This window comes from Elephantulus edwardii, unplaced genomic scaffold (genome assembly GCF_000299155.1).
Source record: "Elephantulus edwardii isolate Elephantulus edwardi_28Jun2011 unplaced genomic scaffold, EleEdw1.0 scaffold00211, whole genome shotgun sequence".
Taxonomy (NCBI): domain Eukaryota; kingdom Metazoa; phylum Chordata; class Mammalia; order Macroscelidea; family Macroscelididae; genus Elephantulus; species Elephantulus edwardii.
The window spans coordinates 2,647,943-2,671,811 of record NW_006399961.1 but is presented as its reverse complement, the minus strand read 5'-3'; the positions used below and the strand labels follow the sequence as shown (position 1 = coordinate 2,671,811).

General features: G+C 40.6%; 1 protein-coding gene across 1 annotated transcript in view; it reads left to right on the top strand.

Moving 5' to 3' along the window:
• RIC8B (RIC8 guanine nucleotide exchange factor B) overlaps positions 1-19,141 on the top strand; it is a 154,035-nt gene extending 134,894 nt beyond the window's left edge. Inside the window, exon 9 of the mRNA XM_006897539.1 lies at positions 18,268-19,141. Coding sequence (XP_006897601.1) covers positions 18,268-18,379 — 112 coding nt within the window. The 3' untranslated portion in view covers positions 18,380-19,141. The remainder of the gene's footprint in view (positions 1-18,267) is intronic.
• The last annotated feature ends 4,728 nt before the right edge of the window (positions 19,142-23,869 follow it).

Here is a 23,869-nt window from a genome sequence, read left to right as displayed (position 1 = left end):
GTCTTAGAATCAGATTTTTAATAATCACAACTCCATCATACTGGCGAAAAATCAGAAGAGAAATATACTTACCATACTGGAGAGAAGCCAGAGATAGATATAGTTTCATCAGACAAGATCTGTATAGTTTATATGTCCACCTTCCCTTGTATTACTTCTAAGACGTGTTTCCCTTTATCAGACTGGAAAGTGGTGTGTGTCCACAGTAAGTACCTTTATTTACAAGGCTAGTTACTAGTATTACTACTATTTCATTTAGCAGGTGGCAAAAGTTAAAGCAGATACCATCTTGTTATATGCCTAAGCGATTAATATTTGAGTGATGGAATTATACTTTTAGTATGACATCTGGATATATCGTAAAAATTCCATTCCTTCTCCTCACACCTTATTCGGGCCTTCTTTGCTCATCACTTTTGGGATATTTGATGACTTCAGTCAACATTTTTTGTTGATGGTTCCTTACTACCATCTTTGTTCTCTTTGATGAGCCCTTGGGGAAAGAGTGAGAACACAGCTGCTCACAATGACTATCTGAATCAGGTGGTCAGTAGCTCGGTTGTTCTTTACCTTGCTCTGTGTCACTTTCACCTGGAAAGTTAAAAAAAAATGCAGATAAAGTGGAACCCAAGCTTCTTTTTCTTCCTTTTTAAAAAGTGACTCTAGGACCATAAACTACTCACATGCAAGTTCAAACTAAAGCTAAAGAAGTTTAAATCAAATCCATAGGCTCCAAAAGTTGACCTTGAGTTTATCCCATATGAATTATAAAATCATCTCAGGAACAGGTTTGAGGCTTTGAACTCTAATTAATGAAGACTAGATAAGCTGGGGAGGATATCAATCATATCATCTGAGAAGATTGCAAAAGCTCATTACAAGGATAGAGGAGGAAGACAAGACAGAGATGATATGTTGCTCGGAGGGGCAATTTTTTTAGAGAGGGATATGACGCTCAGAAAAGCAGAGAGTAAGTGAAAAAGAGGAAGAGCCTCAACCAGAGAGACTGCCACAGGACTGCCACAATGGGTTCTAGTGTTTCAGAAAGTATGAGGACATCTTTTGCCCATTTTGTAATTGAGTTGGTTATCAGTCTTTTTCTTGTAGAGGCCCAGGAATATTCCGTAAATGTTCCTTATGAGACTCTTGTCTGGCATGTTATTACTAAATGTTTGTTCCCTGTCGGTAAGTTTTCTTTTCACCCTGTTGGAAAAAGATTTTGATTTACACAAGGAAAGGAAGATATTCAAATAGCCAACAGACACATGAAGACATGCTCAAAATCACTGGCAATGAGAGATGTAAATCAAAACCATAATAAGATACCATCTCATTCCAATAACAGTGGCAGAGTTTAACAGGAAAGCAAGTAATAGATGTTGGAGAGGATGTGGTGAGATAGGAACTCTTATACATTGGTGGTGGCATTGTAAAATGATGTAACCACTCTGGAAGACAGGCTGGTGCTTCATCAAAAAGCTGAACATAGAAATTCCATATGACCCAGCTATTCCACTTCTTAGAATAGACCCTGAGAAAATGAGAACTGAGGCCCAGAGAATTGTATACCAATGTTCATAACAACATTCTACATCATTGCAATAACAATGAAACAGTCCAAATGTCCAACTGCAATTGAATGGATTGAGAAATTATGCTATACTGATATGATGGAATACTATGTAGCATGCAGGAGCAATGATTTTATAAATAATTACCGAACTTGTGAGGGACTGGAGAGCATTATGCTGAGTGAACTAACTCAGTCCCACAAGGACAAATACTGTATAAATCCATTACTGTAAAAAGAGTAGGAGGATCCAAAGAGAGGGAGAAGGTGGAATGTGGAAGCAAAAGCATGAAGATGTACAGGGAGAAAGGAGGGATTAATCATGGAGCTGTACAGTTTGATGGGGGGGAGGGATGAGGTAAATTGAAAGAATCTGGTGTGAAAACAATGTATCTGAAATTTGTATATAAACTAGTATAATAAAAAAATAAAATAAACCTGATGGGGGGGGGGAAGTGACTCTAGCAAAACTAGGTTGGGAGGAAAATATTCTTACTAAAATACAAAAAAGTTTAATAACCAAAATGGGAACACTGACCTCTAATAAAGCTTATGTGTCATCATTGGGGGAAAAAGGGGGGCGACTCTATTGTGTAGCCAAGGCTGAGAAGCCCTGACAAGGGTGGGGGCCTTCATACTCTTTTCTCCAGATCCCCGCAGTTCTAGGACATACCCTATAGGGTACTGATTTGAAGGGAAATGGGTGGGGGTTTGTTATTTTTTAAAAAACCAGGGCTGTAGGTATAAGTTGTTTGCAAGGATGCCCAAGCATATGTATGAGCTGGTTCCCAGGTTCGTGACTGCTGAGTCCTTCCCAAGAATCTGCTCTTGTAGCCTTTGTGGACTGTAGAAAAGGAGAAGGAATAGACTTAGACCTTGCTCCATGCGGGAGAAGCACTGGTCATTTGCCCAGGCAGAAGACAAAGCAGCCATGGGCCCCAGAGGACCTGGTGCATCAGTGCCTTTGTTTCTGTCCACGTTTCTCTTGGGTTGGGTTTTTTTTGGTTTTTAAATCATTTAGACTGGCTTTGTCTTCTAGTTTACTTTCGTTCCCTACACTCCACATCATTTATTTACCATTAGCCTACTTGCTTTCTCTGAAAGATTGCCTCTGAAAGCTTTGTGTTTGTAGACCTAGAAAGCTGTTTTCACTAGCAGCTTGCTGTCTTTCAAGATATTTTATTTTGTCATTAAAAGTAAACCATCTGAATTTGGCTAGTGTGACATATTGTAACCAACTTGTCTGCTTCTCCAGAAAGATGTTGAGATATATAGGTAACACGGAAATCATTTTATTCAAGAATAAAAATTAGTACTGCTTTTATCTAAGAAAGTAGCTTATTTGATGTTAAAACTTTATACTAAGTACTATATTAAATCTATTTCCAGAAAGCCAGAACAATATACCTGTCTCTTGATAGACTGGATCTCATCCCACTCCCCCTTCCTTTTTCCCCCCCTTCTCAATGTATGTCAGATCAGAACTAATTAAAATTGTTCTTCTGCTTTATCTTTTATTATTTAAACACTCATTGCCCTCTGTGGTCTCACTAATGGACTAATTTCCTGAGATTATAAATTGGCATGCTTTCATTCTCAGATTGCAGCCTTTCTCATCATTTTTCGAATTTTTTTATGTGCTTATTTTATGCTGTATCACAAAATGAATTTTCTTATTTCCCTCTGAAGTCGTTTGTTCCCTTATAATTAATGAATAAGCTGAGCATCCAAGGATATTTATCCTAACGGCACCAATCAATTTTTATATTTTTAAAAAGCAACCATGCCTTTTTTAAAAAACGTTGGCAAGTCAGTCTCACTTTTTTAAACAATAGCTATAGCTCATTTCCCAAAGCAAATTTAGTAGCAAAGTAAATTTTTTAAGAAATTCCTATAGCTGTTCTATAACATAAAATCGCTATTTTAAAAAAATTGCCAATTTTTTGGCCATTATACTCTTTCTTATTAAAATTAACTTACAAATTGGACCAGAAAAGTATAGAAAGAGCATAATTTTTAAACATACAGCATAACTTTTTTTTCTTTTTGTAGCATTAATCTTATCACTGGTCATTTAGAGGAACCAATGCCAAACCCTATAGATGAAATGACAGAAGAACAAAAAGAATATGAAGCCATGAAACTTGTCAACATGCTTGATAAACTTTCCAGGTATTGTATTCCCATCCATTTTTTTTGCTTGGTTTCTAAAAGTGTTCGACTCCTATGTCTCTCACACTGAGAGTTCCCTTAGTGCAGCGCCGCCGGCAGTGATGCTGGTGGCCAGGGAGGCCCCAGCAGCAGTCCATCCATCTCTCTTGGCTCCCATGCTTTTTCTCCATGTGCCGCTTCTGGATGTGCATCCTTCAACATTCAGATTCTCCAAGCTAAGATAGAGCACTACGATGTCACTGCATTCTTTAACCAACTAACCTCCCTGTCTTCAAAAAGATGTTGTGAGTTAGGTTCAGTGATTTTGCTGCTTCTTGTATTTTGTTTCAGTCTGTTTTGGTTTTTGTTCCCGAATCATGATGCTTTTTTTTTTCCATTTTTTGATGTGCAAGTTTGCGAGTCTGCCTTTTTGGGTTGCTGCTAAAACCAAGAATTCGAAAATGGCATGCATCCAACAAGAAAAAGCGAAATGGAATAGCTCAAATGGAGGATTTCTGAAAGTAGACCCTTGTATGTATTAATGAAGCATTTTAAAAGCATCTCCCCTCCCCCTCTTACCTCATTCCTCCTTCCCCTCCAGAACTAGCCAGTTTTTAAAATAATTCTGTCAAATACCTATTAGTCTGTAGCTAGTCATCTTGAAGGAGTTAGCATACAAAATCATTTCACACGCGGGTGAATTCCTCTATGTTCTAGTCATCCATTGAGTCACTGTCTCTCCTCAGCCATCTTGAATGAGTGCTTCTGTGTGGTAGTGGCAGCTGCCACTTACAGGGGAATTTCTTCTAGTCATCGCATTTTTCACAAAAAGTACTAGTAGCAAGGCTAGTATCCATCAAGAGACGTTAACAACTGGAATGAGAAGGCCATAAAGCCAACCATGAAGGGACAGGTTAAAAAAGAAACAAGCAGAGGTTAAGGGGTACAGCAGTAGATAGGGACAAAAATAAGAGGTTCCTGTGGGGAGTGCAGCAAGCAGTGTGGTGCTTGAGACTCTGCACCTGCAGAGTGTGAACTTTATTCAAAGAATGCTAATAAGAGTTGTTTAGAAGGAAGTAACCTCATTATCTGCAAATCAAGGATTCCAGTGGATTCCTCCAGGGGAATGCAGTGGACTCCAGTCAGAACTCTTATGTATCTATCCTTTTCTAAGAAGATAAAAAAATAAGCCGCTATTGGCTATGCTCATAATCCTTAGACTTGATCTGTTTGTTGCTGGTGTTCTCCATACCTCTGTATATACCAGATTGTGTCTTTCCTGAGGCAGCTTTCATAGTTAAAGATAAGAAAGTGATAGGACAGACCTGGAGGAGGCAAAGTAACAAGTTTTGAATAAATACAGATACAGTAAGATTTGTATTTGACCGTTTGCAAAAGATGTGCCATTGCTTACAGAAGAAAACACACAGGGACAAGTCCAGCGGTTAAGGCAGAAACCAGCAAAGCTCTTGTGGTTAGGCTAGAATGAGAGTTATTCACAGATACTTGAAGGAGGCATAATAGTGGGTTAAGACAGAAAACCAAGTAGATTGCATATGTTCTATGTTATAACCAACAGTGTGAGTTCTTATGAGATAACATTAATGCTAAAATTTCCTGTATATTCCCTGACTATACCCTCGATGGGTCAACTCCAGGCTTCAAGACTGGAAGATGGGGCACGGGCAAGGGGAGCATGGGGAACTGCTTGAGAAAAATACATTCTAATCCAGGTACTTGGCTTCCTGATAGAAACAACACTATTCCACAAGGTATCCCTCTACCAGGGTTAGAAAATAAAGATGCTAGGTCCTTCTCCTTTTAATCTCAGGGGAATCCACATATTCTAGAAGCTTCCACCTGATTTAAACTGTGCCTCCAAATGAAGATGCATATTCTCCTGGAAACACCCAGCAGATGCCCAGCTCAGTCCGAAGGTGATACTGATTTTTGCATGTATAAAGCAGAGCAAACATGTCTTGTGTTGGCTTTTATGGGACTCATTGGGCCACTAAGGTTGAAGCAGAAGGCAACCTTGAGAAAAGTCCTAAATCACAGAGACATTTTGCATGATGGATGGTGGTTTTTACATTGTCTGCCTTTGTGTGCTTTCTAACATGTGCTCTTGCTAATAACAGTCAGTGACAAACTCTATGGAGATCTGCAGTCGGCATTCAGGAACAAGAATGCAAAGAATGAAGTCATTCTTTATGCATTTTACATGTTTGTGCTGTATTCCTCATTGGTCTTTAAGTTTCTTCCTTTTTTCACTCCCCCCACTAAAGAATAATTTAAAAAAAAAAATACCATAAAACCAAAGTAGACTAAATCTGGCAGAATTCAAGGAACATGTGTAAGCAGCTCTTCTGTACCAGGCACTGCGCTAGGACACTGTGGGAGGATGGACTCTGTCTTCAGAATGTTCCAGTCCCAGAGGAGAAGAGATACCTCATGATCTATTCTACAGTATAAGGCAGAAAGAGATAGTGGCAAAATTAAATCTGTGCTGAGCAGGAAAAGGAGCTGTTTGTTCTGTCTGGTTAAAGAAGGACCATTTCACAGGGAAGATAGCATTAACGCCAGTCCGTCAAGCTTAAGAAGTCTTTGGTATTCACATACAGCATCTTCTAAAGAACCCGGCTGTTACTTGATAAATCCATGTCATCAGATTTGTCATTAGGAGAATTAAGTCCTAAAGAATTGACCAGAACATTACCAAGCTACTGACTGATAATAATCTATTTCCTTTGACAGTTTATAGACCCCTTTGCAAAACATTCTCTTTCTAGTTTCATAATAAATCAAGACTAGGCACTTCTAGAACTCAAGGCCTCTCCTCTGTCCACTGTGCTGTTGTGTCTGTCTGTCACAGTGTTTGCCAGAACACTTCCTAAGCCTCTAGCCTCTCTAGCATTTATACTCACTGGTTGGTTCCCTCAGCTGTCACTCTTAAGGATGTTATGCATTCGGCCAAGTCTTTAATGTGCTAAAAGTGTACTGTAGCTTTATCTGATTAACTTCTTTCTGAAAAAGAAAATCCTTTTTTTTTCTGGGCCTGAATTGAAAGGCATGTGAGTAAAGGATAGGGTTGGAGGTGATGTGGCCAATGAATGGACACTGGACACTTCCTTTTTTCCATCCATAGGAGAGCAGATGTGAAGGACCTGCACCAGGATGGTGGTTAGCAAGTGGCCCGTGCCAAAGCACTTACCAAAGTGGTAACTAAGGTTGGTCATGCCAAGTACTGTCCCTGAGCTTGGTGTAGGATGTAGATGTTACTCAGTACCAACATTGCCACGCCACCAATGCAGAAAGTATATTCTTCTGTCCATTGTAGCTCCATGCTAGACGTAGCCACTGCCCTCAAGTAGCTCACCACCTCAGCAGCTTGGTCTCACCTAGATTTCCAAGGACACCGCAGAGAGTAGTGCTCAGACATTTTCTTCTCATAGAATGCAACCACCTTAATAATGTTCCAAGTAAAATTGTTTTAAGGATTATATCTTACAGACTCAGGCCAGGGAATTGCAATTAATTTGGAGGATTTAAGAATTTGAGAATAATTTGAAGCCTTTCAATCTAATCATGTCTAGATAACACAGTGTCCTGTACCCCCTGGTTTCCTTAGTGTTTGATGATGAAGTAATGTCAACATCTGGTCCTCAAATTTGAAGGTCAGCTTAGTTTAAGACTATAAAGTATACTTTGCCAGTTCAAATTCATGGCCAGACGTAATAAAATTCAGAGCTGGGAAGACATTTCATAAGGTGCTTTGGGCAATGATTTAAATAATAGGGTGTATAATTTACTATAGAATGATAATTTTAATAACCATCAAATAAGCATAAGGCCAAAATAACCATAAGATTACGAAAATGATGAGATCATGGAAAGCTTTATTTGATATTTTTTAAAGTGAGAGCAGGGGTGGGAAACAATAAAATTATATCTTCACATCCTCTTTCCTTCTCTGATTTGGGAGGGGGGGGGGAATAATAAGCCTCTGTAATACAAGCAGACCAGAATGGGAATTTTATATGGTTTAAGCAAGTCCAGTGTGGCTAATACAATTGCATTCACCTTAGCTACAGCACATAACTCCTATATAATAATGCAGACTTCTCCAGAAAGGGGGAGAAAGGATTCACTGAATGCCGTAAGCTTTAACTGACCAAGGGAAAGAATATTTCACATTTTTGTTTTGTTTTGCCTTTTCTAATCCCCTTTAGTTCCTTAATTGGAACCACAACTGATTGATTTTCTGCTCTACCCTTAAAACATCCTATAAGTTTTATTTATACAAATAAATAATAATCATTTTGCCATTCCTTCCTTTTCTCGTCCATTCCTTCACCAGTAATTGTCATTTTCCTGCCAGTCACCACATCCTATTTTGAGTAGAACTTTCTTGATAAATATAGACATCAATTACCAGAATGGTCCCCTTTAAATACAAAAATTACTTTTAAGCAGGAACAGGTAGTTTATAACTAAAGGTAATAGATGCATACATTTTCCCTTATATGTAAGTTAAATTGTATTGCTTACAAAAATACCAGCAACTGAGATTACACTTATTTTTGTGATAAGTTAGTTTAAGGAAAATTTCAAGTATAGTTCATAAACATGATCTCAGTTTTAAAGAATTGTGAGATCTATTCTAGATATCAAAGAATAGCTCCATCAGAAAACCCTTTCGATCTCTGCTCCCCAGTATAACCACTAGTCAAATGTGGCTCCAGAGCGCTTGAAATGAATGTATGCTTAGTCCAAATTGGAATGTCCTGTTAGTATAAAAATAAGAGATTTCAAAGGCTTTATATAAAAACAAAAAATCTACCATTAATGATTGTTTAATATGTATAACATTTTGAAACTATAATATTATATATTGGATTAAATAACATGTTACTAAAATTAATGCCATTAATTTACTTTCTAAGTGGGGGGGTAGTAGACCATTTAAAATTGCACATGTGACTGACATATTTCTAATTGGTAGTGTTGTTAAAACCCGGACCAAACCCACTGCCATCAGATTGATTAAGATTTGTGGTTCACCTCACCCAGGTTTCGGAGCCTGTAAATCTTTAAAGGAAGATTCTGCCTTCTCTTCACTTGCAGAGTAGCCGATGGCTTCTCATTGCTAACTTCGTGGTTAACAACCCAGCATCTTATACTCTGTGCTACTCGGGCTCCTAGTGGTGAACATCATTAAAATACATTGTTAGATTGTCCAAAAGTTCAACTAAGGGAGCATGGATCCAGCTAAATGTACAGTGCCCCTAAAGTTGCAGGAGAGGATTAATGTAAGAATTAATTTAATTCATTAATGTAAGAAGCTTAACATTGTGTCTTTAAGAGGAGCCTCTACTGGCTTGACACCTTTTAAGTAGAATGTCACGTTACCTTTGCATTGCCTGTTGGTAATTGATGTCCTTTACGTCTATGATACAAGTGGTTACTTTGAGCCCTTGGTTTATGCACTAGCTGGAATGGCTTTGAAAAGAGAAATATGAGTCATGTTTATTGACTGTTTGCTCCCTTAGTTACCTTCCTTCCTTCCTTATCCTCAAAGTCTCTCTCCCTGGGAAGAGCATGTGAGAACTTCTGCTGTTCTGTTCAGCAGTGTTGGTTGGCATGCCAACCTCCCATTAACACTTATTTTGCTAATTTGGACAATGGATAAAAAATTTGGCTTATAAATTACTGAAAAGCAGTAATGATACTCATGACCTAAGGAGGAGTGACGTTGACTCTTCAACACTATTCCTAGTCTCTTTCTCTTTATTTTCTTAACCCTGTGATGTGACGTGAAGTGAATAGCAAATTTTTGGAAGCTTTGCATGCAATTTTCTAACAGAAATGAGCACAATTTGTAAGAATCTAACATTTCTGTAGAGTGCTTTAAAGCTCAGAAGGTGTTTTCATGTATGATATCTTCATTAATCATTAAAACAGCCTTGTGATTGAGAGGTGGGGCAAGAAGGACTGCGTTGGGGAGTGAGTGAACCAAACATTAAATGACGGGTCCAACATCAGGTAGATGATCAATGACAAAGCCAGGACTTGCTTCCCAGTCTTCAGACTTCAGACCCTCATGCCGTTTTGAAAAAATAAACCAACACCTCTCAAAAGTTTGGCAACCTGATTATAAATACATGATCTCAATTTTAAATAAGCACAGAACAAAAATAGCGCTAATAAGCATGTTTGTCTCGAGGAGAATTAAGGTTTAGAGGATGTGCATTCCTGCTTTTTCCTCCCAGAATTGATGAGTTCCTCTTTGAATACAATTATTGACCTCAAAATAATCAGGTCAGGTTCTAACTAAATAACTTAAATTGTAAAAAGATTTTAAAACAAAGCATCTTTATAAAGAAAATATCTTTTCACTATTTGTAAAATAATTATGATGGTGGGAGTTTTAAAAAACTACCTAATAGAATCACTGGAGAAAACCTAACTTTTAACAAGTTTTTTTGGTTGTTTGTTTTTTGTTTTTGTTTTTGTTTTTGTTTTTTTTTTCTTTAAATGAGGCTGTTTAGACAGCTTCTAATTGACTTTATAAAATGGCTATGTGATTGATAACACCGTAGGTATTCATTTTAGGATAAAAATTGTTTACTTCATATTTCACACACATGCACGCACACACGCACCCCCAACCAGTTGCTCCCAGTTCCAAACCATTATAATAAAACCTGAGAGGAGAATCTCATCATTGTTTTTGAAAGGCACAAAGCTTGAAGAGCTCACATTAACTATGGAAAAGCCACTATACACTCCTATTGGTCGGTGGCTTAGGGGTGTGGGGGAATCAGTATAAGCAAACTAATCATATTTAGAAGCCGTTGGAAGAAAGTTCAAGGTCCATACCCAAAAGACATCTGTTGACAGTAGGCAACTAAGCATGTTTAACTAGTCCCAATGGTTGTAATTTATTTCTGTAAAGGGGGGAAAAAAAGGCCAAAAATATTTCTAAGACAATTCTAAATGATTGAGAAGCATTTTAGTATACTATAGACCATTCCAATGATGCTAAAATTTTTGAAATAAGATCATTCCCAAACTTGAATTTCTAGCAAAGACTTCAGAGCTTCCTTTTTAGGGCCACCACCAGCTCCTTTCCAGCAGGCATTTTCGGAAAAGCTCTGTGCTAATTAAAATGCTTTATTTATATACTAACTTTTCATCCCATCTTTGAAATGTTAAAAGGGATTAATATGACATAGTTAATTTAAAATGTCAGGGTTCTTTCTTCCCAGCCAACCTTACATTAAGAGCAGGAATCTTTGTGACAAATAAATGGTTCCAATTATCTGTCTTGGTTTTGTTATATATTATACAGAAGTCAACAAAACAAGTATGTAACAGAACCTGTGTAAAGAGCACCAACCCTCATTAAAAACAGAGAATTAATCAGGGGGTGATGGAAGGAAGCAGTGCCTCCTACCCCCCTTCTTTTCTAATCATAGAACAAAATATGTTACATAAAAGGATCGGAACTATTATGCAGCACTCAATTAGAGGGAAGTGAATAGGTCTCTAACATGCTGTTTTATCAAAAGAGCAGACTGGTGTTTGCATGACTGTTGTTTCATTACAGACCCTGTCATTAATTCCATGTGTCAATACTGCCCTGTAGTACACAGAGCAGACAAGAAAGAAGAGCCCTTGAAAACAAGGGAATGATTTTTGAGTCGTTATCAAGCTAAGTGGCAAGCGGGAAGCTGAAACTCGTATAGGTAAATTCGAAGGGACTCTTGGGAGATCTGCAAGTGGGAAACAAGAATGCATTATGCCAACTGCTTAATTATGTCCTGGTTTTCAACAAGTACACTTGAATTGAATGCTTTGTTTGTATTGCACAAAAAAGTGTGCTGTGGGCAAGAGTATTTCTCTTGCTTTCAGGTCAAGTAAGGTGTTTTATACACATGCATATCTGGCCCATCTGATGTGCGATTGGGTGTTAGTATCTGAGCCCCAATTATTGCACTGTCATTTCTGTGGGGAAAGAGTCACACAGAAACCATAGCCCTAAAAGGTGGGACTTGTGAGAAGTGATATGAGCCCACACATCCCAGAGTACTGTGCCTACAGTGTAATGGTGGCCCAGGAAAATACCAGACTATATGAGGGAGGGGAAAAAAGCCACAACAGAGAGGTATAAATATGGTATTAGAAACATAATCTCCCAGCCCTGGACCCATAAGAAATTATTTTTGGTTTCTGGAAGCAGTCTCAAGGGTGAGGCTGGGGCACAAATTGTTTTCTTGGACGTGTTTAACCTGTGTCCTCTTGCCTGGCCAAACCCTTATAGATTATGGTTCCTTCTCGTTTAGTAAGATCAAATTTCTAAATGATGTTTCGTTCCAGTTGAACATTCTTGGAGGCTTATCTCTTCCCTGGCCAGATGCCTGATCAGATGAGAAGCCCGCCATGATACTGTCCCAGTGCCTAGAATGGGCTCTTTACCCAGTAGACTTCACTGTACTCTTTGATGATAACGAGGGCAGTCTTAACATGTGTTAAGGCCTGTGTGTAGCCTTGAAGGTAAGTATGAAGGAGTTGTTGCTATGTAAATATCTTAATCCTGATACACATTTCAGTGTGTAGTATCTCCATTTTACTCTAATACATTTATGTATTATACCTATCCATCTTATTTAGATGGGGACTTTCCTGATTTAGGACCAGCACCTCTTCCTGAAAAAGACTTGTTTATTGAGAGTCATGACTGAATTTGGATCCTTCTCTATACCATTTGCCATTGCTCTGATCAATCTTGTAATAATTTTAATTTTCTGATGGTAGTTTTCACAGAAAGTGTTTACACTCTTGGTGTACAACAGTGACAGGTAGGATGTTGTGTCTCACTCTTTAGGCTTAGAATGTCTTGATTAGAAACAATAGCTTCATCATAATGATTTTTAATGTCTTACAAGCTTGGCAGATTTTTTAATAGATCAAAATTATTTTGTCCCCCAATTACTTAGATTCTTAGACTAGAACCTTAAGGATCATCTTGTCCAACCCCCTCTTTTTATAGATGAGTGTACTTAATTAAGTTCAGGGAGACAAATGACTCTCCCAAGGAGCCTAGTAGGTTAGTGGGAAATCTAAGACTAGAGTCTAGGTTTCCTGGGGCCCCCTAGAGAAGAAGCCAATCATGTTTGGAACTTCCAGGCTATATGGTGAAAGGGGAGCCTCACTTCTTCCTACTTGGCATTGTTATGTGCCGTCAAGTGGACTACGACTCGCAGCGACCCTATTCACACTAGCTCTGAACTCTTCTCTATCCTGAGCCAGTAGCCCTGTTTATGACACACCAACCCTCATTACTTCAGTTATAACATCAGTCTGTATCATCTGGGGTCTTCCTCTCTTGCGATTTTCAAACTATCTGACATTGCCTCATTAGGGAAGTAATTACAATTGGAATAAGTGAGAATGATTTATGACAAATATTCTTTGCCATTCTACATTTATGCTTGGCCCATATACTGGGGGTAATGAGCACCTACAGTGTACACTATCCTTACTAGACACTGGTAAATCACAGCCAGATAAGACGTGGATTCTGCTCTCTTTGCTCTGTCAAGTAGAAAACTAGACATCCCTGGGAAGCATTATATGGAATTTCCTGTGGAATGATAATATCTTTCCTAACTCTTTAAGTCTTAACGATGAAAGTGAATCTTTTTACCCAGCGTTTCGGTTTTCCTCTGTTCGTGGTTTGATTCTTAGGAGTCTCATAAGAAGACACCATACCCTTCCTCTCTGTGAAAGTGCAAAGTAGTTTTGAGTTCCCAGACACTTACCTGAGGATCTGCTGTTTGCAAGGCGCCGTGATAGACATATAGGGGACTGGGGGTAGGGGGAGAATAATACATAGAACATAGATTGTTTTTAATATGTCAGAGCAGTGTATTCCATTGTTTCCAAATACTCCAAAGTATAGTTCATTGTCTCCAAACTTTATAGTGAGAAATAGTTTTAATAAATATCCTTAAATGTGGGGTCCTTTGAAATAGAAGACTAAATATCTCTATAATCAGATTCAGACTTGTCGGCTGAGGATTCAGAATCTCTTTTCCAGTCCTGTATCCCGTATCTCTTTTGAGCTTTCTTTTTCCTTTACTCAGCCAAGCCAGCCTGCTTGCCAACCCCTGCACACGGCTAACTTACTTCTGTGCCTCTGTTTGACTAATTCTTCTGCTTCGGGAACACTTTTCTCTCCATGAATCCATGTCCATCACTCCCATTTCAGTGTAGATCTGAGTCCATCTGCCAGGAACCTGGGGCCAGCATCTTCAGTGCCTTTTGTGTCCCTGCCACATGTACATAGCCTGTATGATTGGTGGTGTTCAAGACATCTTCCCATTCCCTGTACAGAGCTGGCTGATACAGACACAACAGCTATAGCAAACAGTCCATTGTAACTAGATGATTGCCAGCCTTTCAGGATGAGGGAATCCCTGCATCAAAGATTCTTTTTTAGGATTGTGGACTTCTAGTTATAGGATAGAAAAGAAGTTAGGAGGGGAATATAAGAAGTAAGCCTGGAGTCCAGAAGAAAAAGAGTCACACATCTGTAAGTGGATTGTCCTCCACATCTAAATACAATAGAATATCTCCTTTAAACAAATTCCAAATTTAAAAATGTTATATCAGTCAATTGTCAAGGTAGGGAAAGCAAGGCTATGCTTGTTAATCATCTCAAGCTTGTTGATCTGCTGTTCTGTAATCCTTTAGAGTGTGTGTGTGTGTGTGTGTGTACGCACGCGTGCATGTATTTTATCTTTTGAACTGACTAAAAGCTTCTTGAGGACAGGGACCATGTCTTTCCTTTGCTTCTGAATATTCTTCTTCCACTTAACTCCAGACAAGTATCCTAAGCAAGCAGGGGGAAATCTAAACAAATAAACACCAGAACTACAACTTTTGGCTTCAGTTACCTTGCAGCCATTGTATTATGCACTTGATGTGTCTAATGGCTGATTGTCCTCATGACAACTCAGAGAGGTGGGTATTCCTCTCCTAAAGACATTGAAGGCCGTAGAGTTGAAGGTTCACAGCAGTGAATGGTGAGTCCAGGACTAGACACCAGGCATGTCTGACTCTAAAACCTATATGCCCTTTTCTCTGTACCACAGTAATATTAACTAATATTTATAAATGCTTAGCAGTGCACAGAATTATTTCCTTTACATTCTTTTTATTATTGTTATGACCATTGCTGCTGCTACTGCTGCCACTGCTACCATTACTCCTTATGTCATCACTAGGAAGTAAGGAGAGCTAATATTGTAAACATTATACAATTCATGACTAGAAAAGCAAGAACTTCAGACCAATTTCCTGGCTCCTGCGTTTTTTTCCACTACAGCACATTTCATTTATTTATACACCCTTAATTCATTTATACCAGTGCATGATTATGACATCTTTTGGAGATGTGGAGAAGAAAAGAATCTATACTTTCAGAAGAATGAAGGGGTGATACACCCCAAAAAGAAATGTTTTAAAAGAATCCATTCACAAGTGAGAATTAAAATATGAGGCCTTTCATACTATAAATAAACTCCTATAGTTTGCCAACAAGATCAATGCAATATTCTTAGTTTCTTTTGCAAAATTGGATTGGATAGTGGAGAAGAAGTGGGCATGATTTGAAAATAAGTTCTAAATTTGAGTACCACAGTGGTAGATACCTTAAACAAGTTGGTTGACAACTAGTATGATACTCTTATCAAAGATGGAGCAGTATTAGTGTTAGGCTGAGGCGTGATGATGAAGCCACCCCCCCATCCATTCCTCTCTCTGCAGACATCATACAGTCCCATCTGCCTCTGCTATCTCTACCCACCCCTGTGTTTTATCCTCTACTTGACCTGACTATGCCTTTAACTCTCCCAGCCCCTTTAAACCATTGAACTTTCTTACAGTGGATTCATTCCCAGCACATTATCTCCTTCTTAGGAGGTATTAGTGTATCTAATATCACAAGAGTCCTTTCACATAGTAAGAACTTGAAATTGTATGTTGTAAATGTAAGTATATAGTGTGTAAATAAAACACTGCTAATGAGTTGGTGCCAACTTATTAGGGACCTTTTATGGTGGGGGAGAGCTGCCCCACGTCCCTGTATGGTGGAGGAGAACTGCCCCCCGCAGAGTCTCTTGGATTGTATCTCTTTACAGGAGCAGACTGGCTCAACTTTTTGTGTGGAACTACTGGTGGGTTCAAACCACTGACCTTTTGGGGAGCAGCCTAGCACATACTGCTAATATCCGCTGGGTATTTCTCCCTAGTTGTCGTGTACACATCTCAAGCTCTTTGTGGCCTGGAAAACACTAACATCTCCCCACCAAACTTGCTCCCCCTCTTGTGGTTTGCAGTGCATGTTTTAGCATACATTTTGTCATCCCCACTGGAAGCCACAGGGAAATTAGTTCAATAATATGAGAGTAATTCCTGAAGAATGGGCACTACCATACTGCCTTTAAGCCATGGCCCGTGTCCTGTGTCTGAATACCTCCTGTGCCTGTCTACCCCCAGACCTGCCCGAGGGAGGCTGCCTTCTCCTCCCACAACCTCAGGCAGCTTTGTCCTCTCACTCTCACTAATATGACCTCTTCATTTTTCCTTCTGCTTCAGTTCATCTGTACTACAATCAGTCTTACCACGTTGTTGTCAGAGTTGTTTTCCTATAAAACAAGCCCGATTCAGGCACTCCTTACCAAAGTGAGCATAAGACATATGACAGTTGGACCCCAAGCTACCCCTGCCACCACATCTCCCACACCTTTAGCACACATTACAATTCTGCAAACACTGAGCCCTTCACAGCCTCATGGGGGCACAGATATATAGAAGATCCTTCGCACCAGGTGGAGGAGAGCCCCTCACTTAGCCCAGGGTGGTGCCTTTCTCTCCTTCCTCAGGCAGTCTGGTCTATGCTGCTTTTCCCCAGTGGTCCCAGTTCTTTGTAGATAATTCTGTTCCTGAATTCAGCCCATTATGCTTAAGTTTCATCTCGTGTATTTATTTCAATTGCTCCTTGAGCCCAACAGCTGTGCCCAGTCTTTCTTTTCTCCATTAGTAGTACATGGCATAAGTTCTGGCACCCAACTGTCAATTCAGAGGAACTAAGGAGTGTGCTCCTCCAGCGTGGTTAATCCAAATGTGGAGTGCTGGAAAAACCACTGGGCTGGGGCTTGGGACCACTATTTCCCAGGTCCTTCCATGCCCTTGGGTACGTCGCTCAGTCTCTTTTATTAAGCAAGGGGGTTGGACTAAGTGATCCCTAAGGTTCCTTCCAATTTTACATTCCATGATTATGACCCTATTTCTTGACTCAGTAAACAAGTTTCTTACTTCCTAACCTTCCGGAGCCTCCACTTAGCCATTCACATTTCTCAGATCAATTTTTCAAATCCTCACAGTCTTCTGGTGATGGCCAGAGGGGCTTGATGAGGCTTCTGCTGGCTTAGCCCAGGACTGCTGAGCCGTTCTGCCCTCGCCCCAGGATGTCTCGGGTTGCCTCTGACATCTCACACTGGTGTCTGAGCCCCTCCCAGGAGGGAGCCCGTCTTCGAGCAGCATGGAGTGATGTCCGCAAGGCCACAGAGGGAGAGGAGCTGCCTTGTGGTAGATGAGTTTTCAGAGCGTGAGCCCATTTCTGTGAGATAAGCTCCAAGCTCGTATGCCTTTTCAAGGCCACTTTGAAGGTTCACTGCTGACCTTTGGGGGTGGGAGGAGGACTAGCTCGTCAACTCAACAGGTACATACGCTGTAATCACCATGTAATAAATAGGAGCCTGAAAAGATTAAATAAATCTTTCCTAATGCTTTTTGATTGGCTTAATCAATAATTAATCATCTTTAGATGAGGCTGTAACTTGTGGAGTAGATATAATTGGATTATCTGAAAAGAGGCAGTTGGGGAGCTTTGAAGAGATTAAAATGGCTGTCAATCCCATAATTAAACTGCCACAAACAAAAGCAGTGGTGTTTAAGGGGTGGGAGATGGGCAGAGGAGTGAGACAGAGAAGGAAAGAAAAGAGGAGGGAGAAAGCAGGCCTTCTGTTTCAACCAGTGTGTACTTATCACTAGAGATTGTGGAAGCAAAACAGATCGGAGAGGTTTAAATCCTTTAATTGTACGCCTGGCCCACTGGGGGCAGGTGAAATTTTGGCAACTTTGGCTTCACTAAAACAAAACAAATCCTCCAAAAGGGAGAGGGGGAAGCTAATTATTAAACCCAGAAGAAACCTGCTCCTTGTCCCGAGCCTCTTAGACCTTGACTTCTCAGCCTTCTAATTGGCTTAGTAGGTTTGGCCTGTGTGAATGAAGTCTTTTATCTCCCTCTTTTTCTTTCCATGTCCCTTTCATCTTTCCTCTTACAAACACACAGAGAGCTTGAAGAAAAATACTTTGGTTTTTAAAGACTTCTTTTAACGGCTGTGAATCTGGGCGGGGGCAGGGTGTGTGTGTGACGCGGGTGAATACTTTTCTCTCTGTCTTTATCTCCTTTCCAGAGAGGAGTTGCTTAAACCAATGGGACTAAAACCTGATGGGACAATAACGCCTTTGGAGGAAGCCCTCAGCCAGTACTCTGTCATCGAAGAGACCAGCTCCGACACAGACTGAGAGCGTCACCTGCTCCACTCTCAATGTCGCTTTTATCAGCATCTTTTCTCTGTAGCTCCAGGGGAATCTTTTCTCTCAAACATTTATGCCCTTGCTTTGGCTAGAAACACATAACTGGTTTACTCATTGAGAATCCAGTGTATTTATGGGGTGATCCTGTGTTTTTTGCAATATCGAGGCATTCATACAGAGCTGCAGTTAGATGGAGTTGCAGGGGCTAGACGCAGAGAAAATACTTCCATTTCATCAGCACGAAACTGAAGGACTTCTTTCTGTAAAACAGCCATGGAGAATCTGGCACTTCTGCCAAGATTGTTAACGGAAGATTTAGCCGGGTTCTCTCATTTGTGGGAGCCACCCCTTCTGAATCTCCAGCGGACGGAGGCAAGTGAAAAACAGAATGAGTTGTAAAGACAGGCGGTGGCAAGTGACCTGTTAGGTCAGGATGGACTGAATGGAAGCCAAGCATCTGCTCCAGGAACCTAGCACCACTCTTCATTTCAATTTTTTATAAAGATAAATGCATACACACAAACACACACAGAGCCCCAGGCTTATAATCTGATGACACTCACAGAGTTTGTCTGTCACTTACTGAGAACTTCAGAATACATTTCTCCCTATAAAGAGTTCTAAATGATGGTTTAGTTCCCAGGCAGCTACAATGCCTATTTATTTCTTAATAAACCTGAACACTAGCACCGTAGAACTGAACCACCATCAATGATGGGGAGCCTGTATTCTGAGGCCTAACCCAGGGTGCCAGAACATGCATCTTCCTGTCCAGTAGCAGAAATGGGGACCCATGAGCAGTGGGAGTTCCACTATGGCCTCTGCTGGAGGAGGAGCAGAGGTGCCAGTGCCCACTTGTACATATAGGTCATTCATATGTCCCATGTTTTCAGTTGGGGCTCTGTGCGTGCGTGCGTGTGTGTGCGCGTGTTCTACCTTTCTACCATACGTGATCAGTTTAATGGTAACTTTATTTATTTAAAAAAGAAGAAACACAAATAGTTACTGTTAAACTGATTAAGGTTGTTTATTTTTATTTTTAGAATTGGTCATATGAAGAAGTAGAGGACGAATCATGCACTAGATAGTGGGCCTAGATGATCAGTGGCTAAAGTCGGAAAGCGGTTGGTTTTCATACATATATGTATGTATGTACACACACACACATATATACATACATATAGAGAGATAGAAAATGTGCTTAACCACTGCCTTTTAAAACTTTAAATTAAATAAAACATTGGGGTTGATTGAATTTAGCCATCTGTGTGTTTCTTTATAGCTACATAGGCTGGACGTTACTGTTTTCCAGGTCATGCTTTTTAAAGTGCTTTACCTCCGTGTCTCACTTGCCCTAGTAGCCTTCCTCAGGACAGGGAATGGATGAGACAGAGTGAAGATGCCAGTTCTCTAGAAGTCACTTCTCTGGCAAAGCCTCAGCACAGCAAGTGCTGGCAGAAGAGAAGCAGAGTTTCTGGCTGCTTCCTCACAGGACAGCTCCCAAGAATCTCACTCTTCACAGAATTTGCGAACATTGCTAGCATTTTTGTGAATTTGGTTTTGAAGCCCTTCAGAAAAGTAAAAGGAGCTGCTAGGATGAAGGCAGACACACTGAAAACAACAAAAAAGCATCCTGAAAACTGGTGAGGGCGCTGGGAAGAAGAGAAGCCTGCTCCAGCCTAGCCGATCTGTGAGGATCTGTTTACCAAAGGACGCTGGTTGACCCAGAAAATACCTCTGCACAACAGTATGGCCGTGGACTGATGCTCATGGGGAGGCCCCTGAATGCTCTAAGAATGTGATGCATTTTAGAATTTCTGTCCAACCAAAATTGTTGGGAGTAGAGGTCGTGTGTGACCCATGTTTTAACTGAGAGCAAATAAAATGAAGCTTGGCAATTCATACTTTTAGATTAAGTGAAACATTTAGAAAAAAAAAATTTTAAGTATTTTTGTTATTTCATTCTAAAATGCATTTTTAAAGTATTTTTATAATTTCTACGATCAAATTGCTTTGGCATGAGTGTCAGCTTACCTAAAATGAAGACATGTTTAACGACATGACGTTTTCTCAGCTTTCTGCGGTATAAATGAAATGTCCTGTTGACGTAGCTGTGCTCTTCGCTTTCAGTGAGTTCTGTTTCATTTTAAGTTTTCCCTGTGCTGGGCTGAGATTTGTTTTTGAGAGAATTTGTAGGGGCTCAGGAGAGGGTAGGAGGGGTTGAGGATGACCCCTCCCAAATCTCCTTCATGAGCTGCACACAGAAAGAACACACGTCTGTTGAACATTTCTTTCATGCAGGGCTTGTTACGTATGTTAGCTCACGTAACCCTCATCACGTCCCACTGGAGACCAGCTCCATAAAAAGCCGAAGTCAGTCCCCACCATCCCAGCTGGGAAGAGCCAGTGTGGCCGGCCGGCCTCCCACACTGCCCCTTCCTCCCACAGGTTTCGCGTGGGCCCACACTGTGCCTCCTGATGTTTGGAACGCTGGGCGCCCTGCCCTTGAGAACAGTGAGCAGACGGGAGTGGTGATTCTCAGACCATTTTAAGCAATAACTATTTCACTGATATGAAAGAGTGTTTTTAAGCAGGGGTGTGACCTGGAGTGAAGTGTAAGTGGGGAGCCTGTGTGATCAGTACTGGCTTTCCAAGGAGAACTTGGGGTCCTACAGACCAGGGCTGCAGGCTTCCTGGACCTGCCTGGCATCATTGGCCCCTCTGTTCACCCCCTCCTGATACGTGAACTGAGAAATGGAAGAGAGGGTCTTAGGAGGCATTTGAGCCCCTCTCAAGGAGCACCAGGTATGTGTGGTCCTTGCACATGCCCAGTGGCCCTGGAAGCTGGCAGGTAGATGTCACCCACTCTGAGGCACAGGCTGAGCCAGCGCGTGACTCCAAACACCCCTTCGGCCACATCAGGCTTGCTGCCTCCCGAAACTCTGTACCACCTGCATTGACTTCGTTCTTCCCTGATTATTAAAGTAATATATGTTCCTTGTGGAAAGTCTGGAAAATGCGGAAATGAAATGAATCATTTACCCCAAATCCCACTTCCCTGAGGTAATTACTGTTACTGTTTTAGTGTATTTCCTTCCTGTATTTTTTCTATGCATATATAATTTATTTTACTACAAAATTGGGATCATGCTGTATTTACAGATTTGTATCCTGCTTTCTTCTTTAACATTTGTGAGCATTTTCCCATGTCAATAAATATTCTTCAAAAAGTAATGGCTACATGATGTTCCATTATATGAATTGTGGCAAATGATACTAATTGCCCACCCAGTATTCTCCCTGATGACAGAAAAGACCTCATGGTCCACCACAAACTCCCAATCAAAGGTGCCTGCTGCCTTCCTGGGAGAAACAGGAAATAGGTGTGATTGGGAAGAAGCAGGTATGATCTGCAGATGCCCCAGCAGCTTGACGGCAGCACAGCTGGCTGACTAGATACTTACGTTGCTCTTGTCAAAGAGCCTTTTGAAAGTAGAAAGGCAAGCAGAAGAGAGAAGTGCGCAAGGGGAGACGGGATGCCCATCATGTGGAGGGCACTGTGGTCCAGTTACTAATACTAGTTTTCTTGGAGATAAATCCCTGGGGTGGGGGGTGGGAGTACAGGGATGAAAATGGCTACCGTTATTTACCCCAATAAAAAGGAAGGTGATACTTAGAACATGGGGCAAATGACAAGTGATCCAGGAGCAAACTGGATAGGTGAGGAGGAAATAATTTTTTTTTTTCATTATTTTGTGTGCGTTGTACCATCAAATCAGATCTGACTGGTACAGGAGGATATTGCTGCTCCTCCAGCAGAGCATCTGGTGGATTCAAACCATGTACCTCTGGGATTGTAGTGCAGCTTCTTGCTACTAGGCCACCAGAGCTCCCCTGAGGAGGAAAGAATTTTAACAGCTGCTGCAGGTGAGATTCTGGAAAAGGAAGAGGTTTACCAGAGTGCTGTGTGGAACAGCTGCACCAAGGCTGTGAGACATGAGAGAAGCCGCCTTAGATGAGGTGAGTATGAGGAGAGGAGGCTCATCAGCCTAGGTCGTGCATTGTATAAAATGAACATACTGGGACTGAGCAGCATCATTGGGAGAATTGAGAGTAAAGCCAGTTAGGCTTAAGTCTTAGATATGACACCTTTTTTCACTGAGCATATCAGTAACAGGCGTCTATTGAACACATGCCATGCCACACACAGCTCACACTTCACATGCCTTTTCTCATCTGATTTTCACAGCAAGCTTAGGAGGTGCTATTATAAAAACTTCCATTTTTATTTTCAAAAGAGAAAACTAAAGATAGTAACTCTATTACACAATGCACAGCTAAGCAGCAAAATGTGAACCCAAGCCTGTCTGATAACCAGTGTCCTGTAAATGTGTTCACTATTGCCTCTGCACTTAGGGGAGAAATGTATTTAGAAGAAATGCGACTGAAGTGGGAAAACCATACTTGGGTAAGTAACATTTTTTCCCAACTGAACATAGAATCCTATTCAGAGCTAGAGTGCCACATCATTCCCCTTCAGTTTGGCATTCCTGGCATAGAAGATCATGTGATTGATTAAAAATAGCCAATATCAGCCCCTCTCAACTCACTAAAGCCTAGGATGTTGATTTTTACACTTTCGGGTTTTTTACAACTTCCAGTTTTCCTATATTCATACTTCTTAGGCTCCATGCCCCAGTGATTAATGGATGTTTGCAGCTGTTTCTCCTTATTTTGAGTCATGCCACATGAGCAAACATAAGTCTTTCATTGGGTGAAAGGTTTGTTTCATGCACACCGTTACCTAGACTCCACTTTGAGCAGGAAGCTCTTCTCCAGCCACACCCAAGTGCCTTCCAACCTGAGGGGCCCATCTTTTGCCAACAGTGTTAACTCCACTGTCCATAGGGTTTTTCGAAGACCTTTCAGAAGTGGATGGCTAGTTGTGCTTCTTGTCTCTTTTAGTCTGGAAGCTCTGCTGAAACTTGGCCAGCATGGGTGATGCTGCTGGTATTTGAAATACCAGTAACATCGTTTCAGGCATCACAGCAACAGACAGTGCGTCAGGAAAAGTATGTGTGAAGGTTATAACTTGGTGCCAATTCACTCTGAATGCTGAGCAAATAATTGGAGAAGCTATAGACCACAAGAAGACAAGTATGGCATCAAGATTGGAGGAAGACTCATCCAAACTGTATTATGCAGATGACACAACTTTGTAGAAAGTGAAGAGGATCCGAAGCACCTAGTACAATCAGACTACAGCTTTCAAAATGGGTTACATCCCAACATCAAGAAAACAAAAAATTGACAGCATGGGTCAGGAAAAGTATATGAGTTAATGTTTTTCCAGACCTACTCAATCTTTGGACCACATAGATATTCTAAAGAGAAAGGATTTCACTTTAAAGACTAAGGTACCTCTGATCCAAGTTACAGTATTTTCAGTTGCTTGCTGTGCATCTGAAAGTTGCATAA